At 42.8% G+C, this 15437-nt stretch overlaps 1 protein-coding gene across 2 annotated transcripts in view; it reads left to right on the forward strand.

Annotated features, from left to right (window-relative positions):
* The first annotated feature begins 6295 nt into the window (after positions 1-6295).
* AGXT2 (alanine--glyoxylate aminotransferase 2) overlaps positions 6296-15437 on the forward strand; it is a 35499-nt gene continuing 26357 nt past the window's right edge. The window contains exons 1-3 of one of the 2 annotated variants that reach the window (XM_077896255.1): positions 6296-6464; positions 13202-13290; positions 14536-14720. In XM_077896255.1, coding sequence (XP_077752381.1) covers positions 6377-6464; positions 13202-13290; positions 14536-14720 — 362 coding nt within the window. In that variant the 5' untranslated portion in view covers positions 6296-6376. The remainder of the gene's footprint in view (positions 6465-13201; positions 13291-14535; positions 14721-15437) is intronic. The other variant, XM_077896256.1, reaches the window with a different exon arrangement.

Consider the following 15437-nt stretch of genomic DNA (forward strand, 5'->3'; position numbering starts at 1 on the left):
GGGAGAAGCAGGCTCCATACCAGGAGCCCGAGGTGGGACTCGATCCTGGGACTCCAGGATTGCACCTGGGACAAAGGCAGGTGCCAAGCCGCTGAGCCACCCAGGGATCCCTTGTTTCTTCTTTTCCAGTCCTTATACTTCTTATAGCTTCTTGATCATTTCTTAGAGTTGGATTTCCAGTACAATGTTGAAGGAAGTGAACATTCTTTTTCCTGACTTTAAAGAGAATTTTACCAAAAGTTCACCATTAATTATAGGGTTTCCTGTGTATATTTTACAGATACTTTTACATATATTAAGGAAATTCCTTTCTATCCCTAATTTGCTACTAATTTCATATTTTGAATTGGTGTTAAAAGCTCTACATCTACTGATAACAATTTTTTTCTACATCTACTGATATGAAAATGTGGCTTTCCCCTTTTATTTGGCTAATATATAAGTCATTACAGAGAATTAATTTAGAGAGAAGCAGAAGGAGACAGAGAGAAACAAACTCCCTGCTGAGCATGGAGCCCAAGTCTGGGTTCCACCTGAGGACCCTGAGATCATGACCTGAGCCAAAATAAATCAAAAGTTGGTTGTTCACTGACTGGGTCACCCGGGAGCCCCAAGACCTTCCTTTAAACACAAATCTTCCTCAATTATCTATCAGTCTTTGGACCATACCCATTACTAAACAGCACTTGATGAGTGTTGTGTACCAGGCACTGTACCAGGATACAGGAAGCATTATGGATGTGCTCTCTGTCTCCCTGGGCATCACACTCTAGTCCAGGAGCCTGAGATAATCATTGTGTGTCCAGCTCTCCAGACTGACTTTTTAAAAATATTAAGTCTAATAATTCCAAATGAGCCTAATCCAAAGAGTTCATCCTAATAAATAAAGTAAAGGACGTTGACTCTGCACCTTTTTTCAAGAAAACCAGTGCTGCATGAAACTCTAAGGGTTATGGTATCTGAGCACATCTGCAAGCAGTTATTTCCTTTAACACATCTGCCATTTCTTTACTTCATTCTGAACATCCTCTCTGTCCTCCTTCATAATCTATTCACTGTGGGATACCTGAAATACGAGTTTTTTAGTAACTTGGGTTTTATCTGAAATCCTTCCAAAATTTTCCGTTTCGTTCAACTCCAGGATTCCTAAGCAAGTTAGGAAAGAGAAAGGATCACTTTGGAAAAGTTGTTATTTATCCTCAGTAATTCTTATGGACCTTGCTCTGTCATTAGCAGAAGTACTAGGATCAAAGAGCAAAGTTCACTCAGACTTAACTGATAAGTCATTAGCAAACCTATGTACCCACACACACAAAAAAAAACCTATAATTATTAACTTGACAACAGAATTTGTCAAGTTAATAATTTTCCCCATTACTTCCCCATGGTTTCCCCATTGTTTCCATAATTATCAATTATCTTTTTCGTGGAGAGTCTCCAATATTATCCAAACTGATAAAATATATTCTCAAGCTTCAAAGTAATTCATTATCTGAGAAATAGAGATGGCAAGCCTCTTAATTGACATCCTGCCCCTTCTATTTACCAGTCATGTGAACTGGGATCCTTTCTCATCTTTTCCAGTCATGTATATAATGGAGAAAATTATACCTAATCTGTGTGAAAGAAAGAGAAGAAAAAGACCCAAAGCAGATGTCTCTTTAAGTCCTAATAACTCAGAAATAACATCTGTTTAATAGTAATTTTGCCTGCAAATCTAGGGTCAGATCTTGGATTGCAAATTCAGGTGACTCCTAAGACGGAGGATGAAGATCTATCTGAGGCAATTTAAGCTTGTCCCTCAGCCAGCTTTCAGATTCAGTGGATATCACTGTACTTACACAGTGGTCAAAAGACCCACCATCTTAGAAAACAGTCTTTTGCAATATTCGTTGACGGCTTCTTAGTGGAGTGCATTTTAAATGTACATAAATTCTGACCTAGAAACCCCTCTTCAAGCATTTATCAAAAGGGGGAAAATACAGTTGGTTTAGAGCACAAAATTCTATGCCCTAGGATGATGCAGTAAATACAGTTGTCTGTCAATAGGGACTTCCTAAGTGAGATATATGGAAACTTCCAACTTCTTCAACATGTAAAGAGCTTACAAGTTGTCACTGCCATCCTTATAGGAAGCTAGACAAATGGAAAATGAATCACTTTTCTTGAGCCCATCGGGGAAGTGAAGTTGCAGAATGACTTGTCACGGTGAAATCTAGGGACACGGGCAAATTCTGCAAGTCACGCCTAGACTTTCTTTACCTGGAGCAGGAGCCACCGAGGTCATAACTGGTAGAAACACTTAAACAGTAATTTGGACAAATAGCTGGAGACTGAGTGTGGACTAGCATGAGAATGAGAAGCTCCCTGGTTGCCAGAGTCATAGGAGGACCCCAAAGTGTTATGAGTCATACCTACAGTAGGAATATCACTACGCTGTCAAAGTTTCATTGCTCTGGCTGGGAAAGGGGAAGAATAATCATTGTGAAATATGTTCAGAGGCTTCACATTAACAAGGATCTATTCTCTGGGGGAAATGACTTGATCAGAGCTCTATGTCTGCTATGTGAAGGGCATTTCTCCCACTCCAGCCCCTTCTCTGCTTCCTACCTCACCCAAGAGAGAGAGAAAAAAAGAAGAAAGTCAAGGTTTCAAGGAAATACATTGGGAAAACTAAGGCCAGGGAGGAGAGCAGACAGTAGGAGATATATATATATGCTACTGGAGAAACGCGTATGAAGGACACAGTCCAGAGACATAGGCCCACTAATGACAGATCTAATCATAAGATTTTAGGGCTCATAACAATGAATTACAAAAAACTGCCAGATCTTAACTCCATTTAAGGAGCTCTTAAGGGAAGCCCAAGACAACAGGGAATACAAAAATCAAGGACTCTGCAAGTATGTGAATCTTCTGGCACCTACAGCTACAGCAAACACGAAACACATCCCAACTTCTAACCAGATTAGCATAAAACCTCACACTAAAGACTTATTCACCAGAGGTCCTCTTACCCAGTGCAGCATGCAAATGATGCAAATGATGCTAAACTGATAGGGCAAAAAAAAAAAAATAGCCTGTAGAGACAAAACATTAGAGCCAGACTCAGATATAGCACAAATTTTGGAATTATTAGACAATTTAAAGTAACTATGATTAATATGTTAAGGGCTCTTATGGAAAACGCAGACATTACATAATATCAAATGGATCATGTAAGCAGAGAGAAGGAAGCTCTAAGAAAGAATCAAAAGGAAATGTTCGGAATCAAAAGCATTGTAACAGAAATGAAGAATATCTCTGATGGGCTCATGGGCAGACTGGACCTGGCTGAGGAAAGAATTCATGAACTCAAAGATAAGTAATAGAAACTTGCTGGATTAAAATGCAGCGAGAAAAGAAGAGTCAGGAAGGGCACATCACAGAACCTCCGAGACCTGTCCAACAATTTCGAAAAGTGTAATATATGTGTAATTGAAATAACAGCAGGAAAAGGAACACCAGACCATTAATGGCCAAAGAATTTTCCACAATTAAATAAAACAGATTAGTGGAATATTGTGAAAGAAGTGGGAATCGTGACTCAGATCTGTATTTTTTGCCTAAAAAGCTGTATTATTGACTATGCAGATTATGAAATGGTGTATGTATACACAGGTGTACACATGTAATAAAGGATTTTTTGGAAGAATCTCTGCTAATATATAACTGTCTGATCTGTTGCAGTTTTTACTTTCATCCTTATGCTTTTCTAAATTTGAGTCTGTTTCCACAAAAGAACGTATCCCATATTAAGGTAACCAGAATAAATGTTTTCCCTTTAATTATGTTTTTAAAGATTTATTTATTTGAGAGAGAGAATGCGCACACACACATTCATGGATGAGTCAGGGGAGGGGCAGAGGAAGAGGGAGAGAAAGAGAGAGAATCTCCCACAGACTCCCTACTGAGCAGGGAGCCAGAGGTGGGGCTCGATCTCAAGACCCTAAGATGATGACCTGAGCTGAAACCAAGAGTCAGACGCTTAACTGGCTGAGTCGCCCAGGGGCGCCTATTTTCCCTTTTAAATAAAGAAGGTAAACTTCTCAATTTGAAGTTAGTGGGAATGCGGTGTTTGGCTTTCCCACCCAAGGCAGCCTCTGATGTTGTTGGGTGCCTCTCACCATAACAATCTCTAAGCTTACAACCCTAAAAAACTTTGAGTCTTAAATCTTAAGCTTGCAGCCTACAGTGTTCACGAGTACGAAACTGATCAGAGCCCAGTGGAGCTGAAGAACATACACCCAACTTCAGGAGCTCAACATTTTCTCACCTCAGTTCCAATGGCATGACAGATTGGGTGCCCCAGGGACAGGCTCATTTCCGTGGCAGTTGGCCGTCTCCTAGTCACTTCCGAGAGCCCCCAGGGCAGAATGGCCTGGGAGCTGGGAGCCCACACAAAAGGGGACAATTTACATTGAATTTTAAACACTCTCTGTGCTTCTCTGGGACCCTCACTTCCTCTGGGCACTTGAGGTAAAGGTTGTTTCCTAGATGTTGGTGGAGGGTAAGACCAAGCCAGTTGTCCTCCCTGCAGGGTGATGCAAAATGTGCACTTGTGGAGGCCGAGAAAATTAAGGCCATTCCACTTTAAGTTCAGCGTTAGCACAAGTACAGCCATCCCAGGCCCCTGTGAATAAGAGCTGAACTTTACCTTACTTCAGTTACAGGAAGAAAACAGCTTGCAGCTTAACGTCCTAGAAGGCCCCATATCAAAATGTAAACAGAACTAGAGGAATTGCTCCACCCCTTCTGGAGGTCCCCGAGACCAGTTCTTAAAACTAAGCTGAAACCCACCTCGGAGTCCAAGTCCCTGCTCCGCTGTGTCGGGTATACTTGGACCCAAGCTCGAGCTTGTAAATAAACCCTCGTGTGTTTGTATCAGTGTCGGCTCCTTGGTGGTTTCTCGGATTCACAATCTTGGGCACAACACACTTATGTGGTGTCACTTGTCCCCCACCACTGTTGCAGGGGGTCATGGAGAGGACTAGACCACTTGTGGCCCTGAGAGCTGGACCCAGGCTATTAGAAGCTCCTCACCCCCTCCTTTGTCCTTGAAATATATGTTCTGCTCATCTTTCCCACACTGAGAGCTGTTCCAAAGACGCTGCCTTGAGAGAGTATTGTTGAAACCATCTGGATAGTATACCTGAGAGATGGAAACTCTAAGAAAGAATCCAGTTATACCTAGATAAGGCGTCTGAAAGTTTTGCGATTCTAGTGGGTAGATGTAGAGATCTACTTGTCCTGTGGCTGCCCAAGACAAGCCTTGGACGTTCCTCTGCTTATGAAAGCTGCCACCTGGCAATCCAGAGCAGCCTGCCTTCCTCCCATCTCTCTGTGCCCTCCACGCATAGGGATGGGTTTGAGACCCAGCAACTCCTCCCTACCAAGCTCCAAATGCCCTTGTCACTGACCCCCTTAGGCACTGCCATGCTCAGGCACACTGACTCCCAGGCCGCAGCAGCTGGAAGCCTGGAAGAGATGTACTTACAGCAATCTGAATGGGTCTCAAAACCATGGCTCGGAGCAAAAAAGAAAGGACACATTTATATAACTTAAAAATGCATCCACTCCAAACAACACACATTTTACAAGAATACATACCAACCAAAAGATACATATTAAATACATGAAATGGTTGCCTATGGAGATTAGGAGTGGGGTAGGCAGGAGTGACAAATGGGAATTTTAGAAATTAAAATATAATAAAAATAAAGCACCTTGACTCCTCAGGTCTCAACTTCTTGCCCTGCTCGGATGCACAGCTGTCCAGAGCCCTCTTAGCTATTTCGTGTCCCTACTCCTTCCCCAGAGTACCCCCGTCCCATAGTTCTTCTTCTCTTCCTTAAAGACCCTCAATACCAACAACACCAATGTCTCTCCATTCACTTCACGCATATCCTCCTTTTCTCTTTCCTATTCATAGGCCTCATTTCTCAATCTCTGACCACTTCAACCATATCTTGAGCCTTCCCCTCAGCAGCCACCACCACCCTCACAGAGAAACACCCATTCTGATGAAAACCCTACCGGACCAGAAAATTAACAAAACTGGTCCAGAAGGCCTTGACTTTGTTTGCCTGCCTTCTTTCTCTTTTCTCTCTGCCACCTTTTCTTTCCTATCCCCCGAGGCACTGACTGGCGCTGCCCTGGAATCTCTGGGGCTTGTCCAAAGTGAGGCCAATAACCACTCCATAACTCCCCCCACTCCCCAGAAGCTCCTCCCCTTCGATCCTTTGAGTCCATAGACTCAAAGTCCAGCTGGCCAGTGAGCAGTTGGAGCCCTTCCTCCGACCTGCTTCCACGGGTACTCGCTCTCGAACTGAGAGGGATGACTCCAGCCTGGAGACACTTGCTGAGAGCTTTGCACCAACAGACCTCCTCTCCCAGGACCCCCAAGATGTGCCCTTCCTTGAGCCGTGAGTGGAAACCAAGAGCACGTGGGTCAGCTGGGGGTCCCCGGGGGGGCAGGGCAGAGCTGAGCTCAGAGTCTGTTGCCTGGGATTCTGGGATAAGGCCTGGATGGGGGTTTGGAGACAGGCCATCTGACAGAGTAGTCCTCACCCCAGCAGATCCATGCCCCCTGTCCGTGCCCAGTATTTTGCAGTGCCCTCTTCTTGCCCTGGAATGAAATTCATGGATAATAAAACCCAAGTATGCACAATTTCAAAGTGAAAAGAATGTGGTATCTTAGCTGTAATATAAAGAATAAACAGAAAGAAAGCAAGTCAAAATTGCTAGCTGCAATAAATAGATACTCAAGGATGATGAGTTCAGAAGACATAAAGCCCCTCATGAATTTCCACCTTGCCCCCAGGAGGTAGTACCATCATCTCAAGCAATGACAAGGAAACAGACTCAGAGGAGTGCAGCCATTTCCCCAGAGACACCCAAGAGCAAGGACTAGACCCTGAACCTTCTTCTTCCACACAGACTGTCTCTCCTGTGGGAACAGAAGGTGTGAGAAGACCTGGGGTCACCAGCCATTGGTGGCTTTATGTATTCTATGATCCGTGCTTGTGATTTTCCCTGAATCTCTTCACCTCACCCCCAATTCCCCTCTGCCGAACGCTAGCATAAGCAGCTGTCTGCAGGTTTCCATATGCTCACAAGCCCTAATCGGGTACAGGAAATCATCTTCTGTCCCCCATTAGGATCAATGTGATCTTCATTTTCTCATCTTTCCCTTTTCTCTGCCTTTCCTTCCTCTCCTGTTTGTTTTTTATCCCCCTGTTTGCTATTCTTTGAAACTTAATACACCTCATGCTTTAGATGATTATTTCCTTTCATCTTCAACCAGACCTGTTAGTATTATTAACCCATTTCACAGATGGGGAGACAGAAGAATAAAAATAATTAAGAAAGCTGGTCAAAGACAGAAACACAGAAGTGACAACTTGGGACCTAAAGCCAGGTCTGTCTAACTCCAAGTCAGAATGATTCCACCAGACCCTTCCTTATCTACTCTTCTTCCAACCCTGTTTGGGTTTCTCTTTTCCCTCAGTCATGAGTCTTTTGCCAGAACATCATTTAACCCCATCATTTTCTGAGAAGGAGCTGGAATTACACCCAGAGTCTTGGGTTCGATAAGGAGGATATTATGCTGCAAGTACCAACTGCGGGCAGACCAAGAGAGAATGCCCTTTCTGGCCCCCCTTCCCTTTCCTGGACTGACCCCTGACAATTGTGGAGCTGGGCTTGTGGAGGCCGAGAAAATTAAAGCCATTCCACCTCAAGTTTGGCATTAGCACAAGTACAGCCATCTCAGGCCCCTGGGAATAAGAGCTGAACTTTACAGGAAAAACTGCAGAATGTCCTTGACAGAGAATCCCATATCAGAAAGAAAACAGAGCTCAGAATGCCCTTGACAGAGACAGAAAATCCTGTGTTGGAAGGAAAACAGATCTTAAGAAACCCTCCCACCCTTTCCCCCATATCGGAATGAAAAAAATTCCTCCACCCTTTCTGAAAATCCCCTAGACCAGCCCATAAAAACCCAGCTGTAACCCCCTTGGGGTCTAAGCCCCTGCACCGCTGTGTGGAGTATACTTGGGCCCAAGCTTGAGCCGGTAAATAAATCCTCGTGCATTTGCATCGGTGTCAGCTCCTTGGTGGTTTCTCGGATACGTGATCTTGGCCACAACAGGCTGGTGGTAGCAGGTGAAGCTTACTGCCTAGAAATGTCTTGAACTATTACTGGGGATGCCTTAAGAGCTGCCCCAAGGAAACTACAGAAAAAAGGACCCTGGCAACCTTAGGCCATGTAGACATGAATGCCATGCTCTACCTGGCCTTTCAAGAACCTGTGGGGCTTGATTTCCGCTTTCTGACCTATTGTACCTGACATATTCCTGCTTGTGTTTGTTCATCCAAACACACATTCACTGACTACAGCCTTCTTAAGAACCTGCTGTGTGCAAAATATACATTCAGTCAAGAGTGCTCGAGTGCCTACTATGCACCCATATGTAGACCAAGCCACGGGGAGCAAGAAGCCATGGTTTTGTGTTGTATCCTAGTGGAGGAGACAGAGCACAAACAGACAAACCAATAAATACAAGAAAACATCCAGTAGAGATACGTGCCACGAATAAAGCCAAATTGGGATAAGAAGATAGAAAAGTAGAATGGGGGAGGAAAGAGGCAGGGTCTGCGTGAGATGGGGAGGACACCAGGTATTAAGTGTTGACAGGTAGGTGAAGATAAATATGCTGCCATCCTAGTATAGCACCTGCATATAGACTGTATGGTATTTGGGTAGGTAAAGTATTCAACTCTGCCTGTGCTTGATATGCACAATCACTTTGGGCAAATATGTGCACAGAGTTACAGAAGCAATTTGTTTGGGTGTAAAAGAATACAGAAAATATCTCTTCCTTGCTAATTATAGTTGTTAAACATATTTCATTTCTAGGGAGATGGGGTATGTGCTCAAAAGTACTATTTCCATATGTCTGCCTACTTTATCACAAGAGGGGTGCGCAGGAGGGCAGATGAATGGCAAATGATGCCATTTCCAGCTGAGAAACCTCCCAAGATTCTTGCGAAGCCTTTTCTAAGAAAAATATTAAAATGAGCCCTAAAGGGAGTCTCCCACCTGCTCTGCTCTAGGCAGCCCTTGCTGCCATCTGCAGAACTGACTTAACCCTTGCAAAGGGCCAGGAAGAGAAGGCCTGTTCCCAAAAGGCCCAAGAGGACAGATGGACCCATCAGCTTCAGAATCGGGCAGAGCTCTTGCTTGTGAATAACTGTCCTGCAACATGCAACTGCCCTGCCTCACACAAGCAAAAGGCATTGATGGGAAACATATGGAGAGGGGGAACTGAAAGAATCAGCAGGCAGGTGAGGAGGTGGGCAGGGGTGGGCATGAAGAGACATCAGGAAGGTCCGGCAGGGATAGAAATAACTCCTAGCAGGAACAGCCTCATAAGCAAGTCATGGCTCTGAGGGGTCCTGCAGCCATTCTTTCCAGGCAGGTTATCTGCTCAAGACGGGATGAGCACTGGGTGTTATTCTGTATGTTGGTAAATTGAACACCAATAAAAAATAAATTTATTAAAATAAAAAAAAAAGATGTCAGATCCTAAAGAGGGGACACCTTGTTCACCCTTCAGAGGTCTTGTGCCCATCCCTTAGCTTCACTGGTGGGAGGCAGGCACCTGATGTGATTATCCTGTCACTGAGCACACACGGTTCAGAGGGACTGAAGCACTATAGATCAATGCCAAACGTCCTCTTGGGTAGGACGTAGGTGCTTTCTGGACACCTGTGACCATCTGTGGTAACTTCCTGCAAACGGTGGAAGAGTTTATGAAGGGAAAAGGATCCCCTCTTGAGTCTGGAAGCAGATGACATAACATTTCTCCCCAGCCAACCACAGTCCCTCAATTATCCAGACTACAACTTAGTCTCAACACACCTCCATGGTAGGCGGCATCTCTAACCCTCAACCCTACTGAAGTTTCTCAAAACTGCAAATGCCCAGTATGTAATCTCTCCCTCCCTTGGCTCTTAGGTGAATAAGATCTTTCTTTTTTAATTCCTTGGCTACCCTAAGTAAATGAGATGTCTCAAGTGGCAAGTTTTTTTTTTTTAAGCTACGATTACACTATGCAAATAAGGCATAGTTAGCATTTTGATAAATCATCTTAATGTTCTATAACTATGTTCATTGTGTATTAAATAATGTATACCTTTTTTAATTTGAAAGAGTGAGGAATACCTTGTTAAATACCCTCTCTCTATTGGAAACAGGCTAGGAATGTTAGAAAATTCTTTATCATTACAGAGAGAATATCCCCCTCCCCAGAATTTTCATATGCCCACAAAAATTGATTTCCCTCCCTTATCTTGCCACAACAGATTTTCACTTTTTGATACTATGATTTTTGGAGAGAGAAAACCAAGTTAGGGTGACACTGTTGTGGAACTCTGTGAGAATTAGGTAGCTGGAAAATTAAACCCAACTACCCACTTATAATTTGCATTTATTATACAACAGCAATTCTCCAAAGAGAATTCCACCTTTAAATGTCTTGGGACGTCCAGGTGACCTGGAAAGGAAATTAGTGAATTGAATGAAAATCATTAGCTATCATCTGTATTTAGCATCAGGCCTGAAAGGGTGACATAAGATCAGTTAAAACAACAAAAAAGAAATTTTAAAAATGCCTATACAGAAATAGACCTGGCATTTCATTTTATGAACCCAGATCACAGTCATCCCTTCCCCTACTTCTCTTGGGGCTGTCTTTCCCCCCCACGTGCACAGCCCACAGGCGTGAACACGCAGACATGCATGTACACACGCACCCACAATCTCCAAGAACCCAAAAGTTTATTAACCCCTGACTCTTGTGATGTCCTCAAAACAGAGGCTAATTAGGAATAAAGAATGCAGACAATTATCCAGATATTTAGATTTTACATTTTTTTCTAGCAGATAATGAAACCTAAAGGCTTTTTGTTTCTTTATGTCCATCAGTTATTATCATTACTATTAGTTTTGACTTTGGGTTGTTTGGTGAGAGGAGAGCTATGAAAGGCGATAACTTGTGAGGTATTATTTAGATTCACTTCTCTACTGACTTATCTTTTTCCTCCTTGGTTGCTTCCTTCCTTCCCTCTTTCTTTGTGCTATTTCTTCCTTCCCTTCTTCCTACCCTTCTTCCCTCTTTCTTTCCTTCCTTCCCCCTTCCCACTTTTCCTCCTTCTCTCTTTCCCTCCCTCTTTCCTTCCTTCCCTCTTCCTTCCTTCTCTCCTTCCTTCTTTCCTTCTCTCCTTCCTTCCTTCCTTCAGATAGGCTTTCATGTATTTCATTTGGAGCCCTCACTCCACCATCACATTCCTATCAGTTTGGTGAACGAAGGACTGAATAAACCTACCTTGACTGTTTGAAATTTGGGCTCTTCTTTATCAAATCCTTCTCCAAAACTCTGCCCGCCTCCTGGCCTACTTTCAGAATCCCTATAACTTTGGAGTCAAGAGAATTTACAACCTTTTCAATGGGCAGCTTCAATTGTGTAGGCAGGAAGAAGGGACTGAAGGAGTGAAGGGAATTTGAATTCTTAGAAACACTCAGAATATTTTTTTTTCCATTTCAAAAGAGTATCTAATGCAGAGAGACACAATGGAAAGCTTTTCAAAAGGTGAAATTCTCAGAAAACTTAAGCTGTTTTTTTTTTCTCATTTCTATGCATGGATAGCCTAAAGTCACTTGTTTTTAAAGTAAAAGCAAATTAATGACATTAGTGATTATTTAGAGCAGAAAAGTGAATGAGATCTCTTTGAAAGAAAACATATTCAGAGTTGTTACTTTCCAGCTTCATTTAGAGGCATAATTGTTCATTGTGTTACTCAGGACTGTGACTTCATAACCACACAAAACACCAACATTTCATCTATGGATTCAAACCTTCATGCTGAATAAGAGGCATGATTTTCTCAGCTCTCTCCACCTGTAAAATGATCTTGATACTGACCTTGAATCTTCAAAAGCAACAGTATTCTTTTCTAAGAGTACTTACAAGGTCTCTAAACATCTCTTCCAGCTGTGATATTCTATAAATCCATTATCCTATCCCACTGCTATAGATAGGTCAAAGCCTGTGCTGGAAAGGAGAGGTGAAGGTGGCCAGTGAATGAGAAAAGGAGAAGTATCCTGGAAACAAACAAAGGATTGCAGAAGGGGAGTGGGGGGGGATGGGGTAACTGGGTGATGGGCATTAAAGAGGACATATGATGAGATGAGCCCTGGGTGTTATACTATATGATGGCAAGTTGAATTTAAATATAATATAAAGAGAGAGAGAGAGATTGAGAGAAAGAGAAGCAGGCTGGGAGCTAGACACTTGAAATTTCATTCTGGTTCTGCAGCTAACTAGCTTGGTGAGCTTAAGCAAAGTAATTCACCAGTTGGGGCTGATTTCCTTATCTATAAAATGAGCATTTAACAACAAAAAAATCTGAGGCCCCCTTCTAGCTCCAAATATAAATGATTCCTCTGCTTTGCCGTGGTTTGGTCTGGTTCTATGTTGTCATGGTCCTTATGCTGTGTTTTGAAGGAAAGTTTTGTCTTCCAGGTCTATTTGCATGTATTTGCTATTGTAGTACATTGCCTAGCACCTACCTCTCCTCATTCTCTCTAAGGATAGTCAACAGCTGTTTCTTCATTGTTTACTGAAAGCCAACCTGTATCAGGTATCAGGAATGGGACTGGCACCAGGATTTGGGAACTATGCAGCTCAAAGCTTAGAAAATGCCTCTAAGATCTATTCCAGCAACACAATGTACCACAGTGGCAGAAGTTTAGTGGACTGTAGAGAGAAATGTAGCCCACGAGGCAGTGTGCAGGGAAGCTCGGGAGGGACCACAGCAGGAAAAACAAAGACTTCCCCCAAAAATCTTTTGTTGACTAGATTTGAAAGAAACTCTTTTTTTCCTCCAGAAAATGTTGTATTGAGATACCTCAGTTTTTAAAACCAAACTAAAGATTGATTTGAACATTAAATGATGATCAAATGATTTGAACATCATATTTTTAAACTAAGAAATCAACCAAATTGCCTAAGGATCCTGATTCAAATTACTATAGGTGATTTCTATAAACGGGCTTTTTTGCTGTATAATTGAGGACCCTAACTCACTTCACCTTTAGTAGGTGCTTTCTGGACATCTGTGACCAAGCTTGGCCTTCATACAAAACCCAGAATGCCTCCATGTGACTTCACACCTGAAAAATACCAGGTAAGAGTCAGAACTTTAGGGAAACCCAAGAAGGTGGTTCTTCTTGAAAGGGCTAAATTAATGGTTTCCCCAAGAAAGACCCACAGACGGCCCTGCCTGCCCCTGACCATAGCATCCTAGATTCTCTATCCTTTAAGTCACTGGGAGCATCTGAACCCTCTTACTCCACCCACTCAATGCTGTTGCATGAACTGTGCATGTGTGAGTGAGAGACAGAGCAGAGACAGACCAAGAGTACAAGGAAGAGACTAGCGCTGTATCACAGGGATATAAATATAGATACACACACAAATACACATATCACAAACGTGGTGGCACACACCTGCTTTCTAAAATGTTGTTCAGGGGCAGCCCAGGTGGCTCAGCGGTTTAGCGCCGCCTTCAGTCCAGGGCCTGATGCTGGAGACCCAGGATCAAGTCCCATGTTGGGCTCCCCGCATGGAGCCTGCTTCTCCCTCGCCTGTGTCTCTGCCTCTCTCTCTCTCTCTCTCTCTCTCTCATAAATAAATAAAATCTTTAGAAAATAAATAAATAAATTAATTAATTAATTAATTAAAAAAATGTTGTTCAGGCTATCTCATACAGCAACGTGTGATCTGACCTGCAGGAGTCCTTCCCTCCAAAATAAAAAGTTATAACTTTGCTCTTAGACTAAGAAATATTGGTCTCCTCTCTCTCTCTTCTTCCCTTCCTCCCTTCATCCCTCCCTTCCTTTACAACCCCTTTATCCTATGTAATACTCAGAGGTGAGAAATTATAGCGTCAATAGTCAGGAGGGACCCACAAAGAAGAGAAGTATAGGAGAAAGTTTTGACAATGAAAGACATGAACACCATCAGCATTTCATTTTCTTTTCATTCTAAAAAAAAAAGAAAAGAAAAGAAAGAAAAGACATTACTGCAGACATTTATTTCTAAAGTCTTTTTATTTTTCCTACAGCTTAAATAAATTCAAAGAAAAGGCTTTCCACTGAGACGTAGACCATTTCAGCTTCCTTCATCATATTTGATCTAGAAAGGGTTGGAAGGGCCACATTAATAATTTCCCCTATGTGAGAGGAAGGAAGGACCTGGGGCAATGAGGACACGGGACAAATACACCCACTTGCGGGCACAGGACAGCAGCCTTACGCTGCTGGGTCAGTAGAGAGGAAAGACCCTGCCTTTGAACCTGCTGTTGATCTTGTAAGAAATGTGGAGGTGAGGAAAAGAGAGATCTTAACCCTTGCATCTTCCTTATCTACAGTCTCTCACCTATGAACGTGTCCTGGAGATCCACAAGCAACATCTTTCTCCCATACTGACGGCGTATTTTCCAAAGCCCTTGTTGCTCCACCAGGGTCACAAGGAATGGCTATTTGATTATGAGGGAAACAGATACCTGGATTTCTTTTCTGGGATTGTCACTGTCAGTGTGGGTCACTGTCACCCGTGAGTATCCTTAAAATTCCAGTGTTTTCACTCCAGAAGGATATATGGAAAACAGGCTAAACGATGATGTTAGTGATTCAGAACTCTGGTTAAAAATTCTCTCTCCTGAGGCAAATCCCAGTCTATGGCTGTTCCCTGCTATAGCTCCCTGCTAGTTTCTGGGTAACAACAACAACAAAAATCTTAACAGTGTGCTTTCTGTTTTCTTGACAATGCAAGATTTTTATTCATTCTCATGCCGTGTGGCGTATACCATGTGATTGGACTGTTGCTGTGTATGTGTGTGCTTGTCTTTACTAGTAACAGCTTTCCAGAGAGAAGCAATGCACTGAGGAAAAGGCAGAAATAAGGGGAAAAGGCAGAAAGAAGGGAAAGGCAGGAGTTCTCAGAGACCTTAGGGGGCGGCTGTGGGGGGTGTGTGGGATGATGAAATGAGAAATCACTTCTAGCCTAAGGATCTTCCTCACCCCTGACCAATGGATGAGGAAAGAAAAGATGGTGAGAGAGAGAGATGTAATCATAGCTAAAAATTTGCATTAGAAATGTTTGGATCTACTAATCCTGAGATTCTCTGGAGCCTTGGTCATCCACATAAATGCCCTGGGCAGTTTCTTCTGTGGTCCTTTTGCTTTTGATGCCATTCTCTCATTTTAATGCCTATTCCTTCTTGCCTTTAATCATTTGGCCAACAAAACTCACATAAAGTGAGACCAAAAT

The sequence above is a fragment of the Canis aureus genome, chromosome 4, assembly GCF_053574225.1.
Source record: "Canis aureus isolate CA01 chromosome 4, VMU_Caureus_v.1.0, whole genome shotgun sequence".
Classification (NCBI taxonomy): domain Eukaryota; kingdom Metazoa; phylum Chordata; class Mammalia; order Carnivora; family Canidae; genus Canis; species Canis aureus.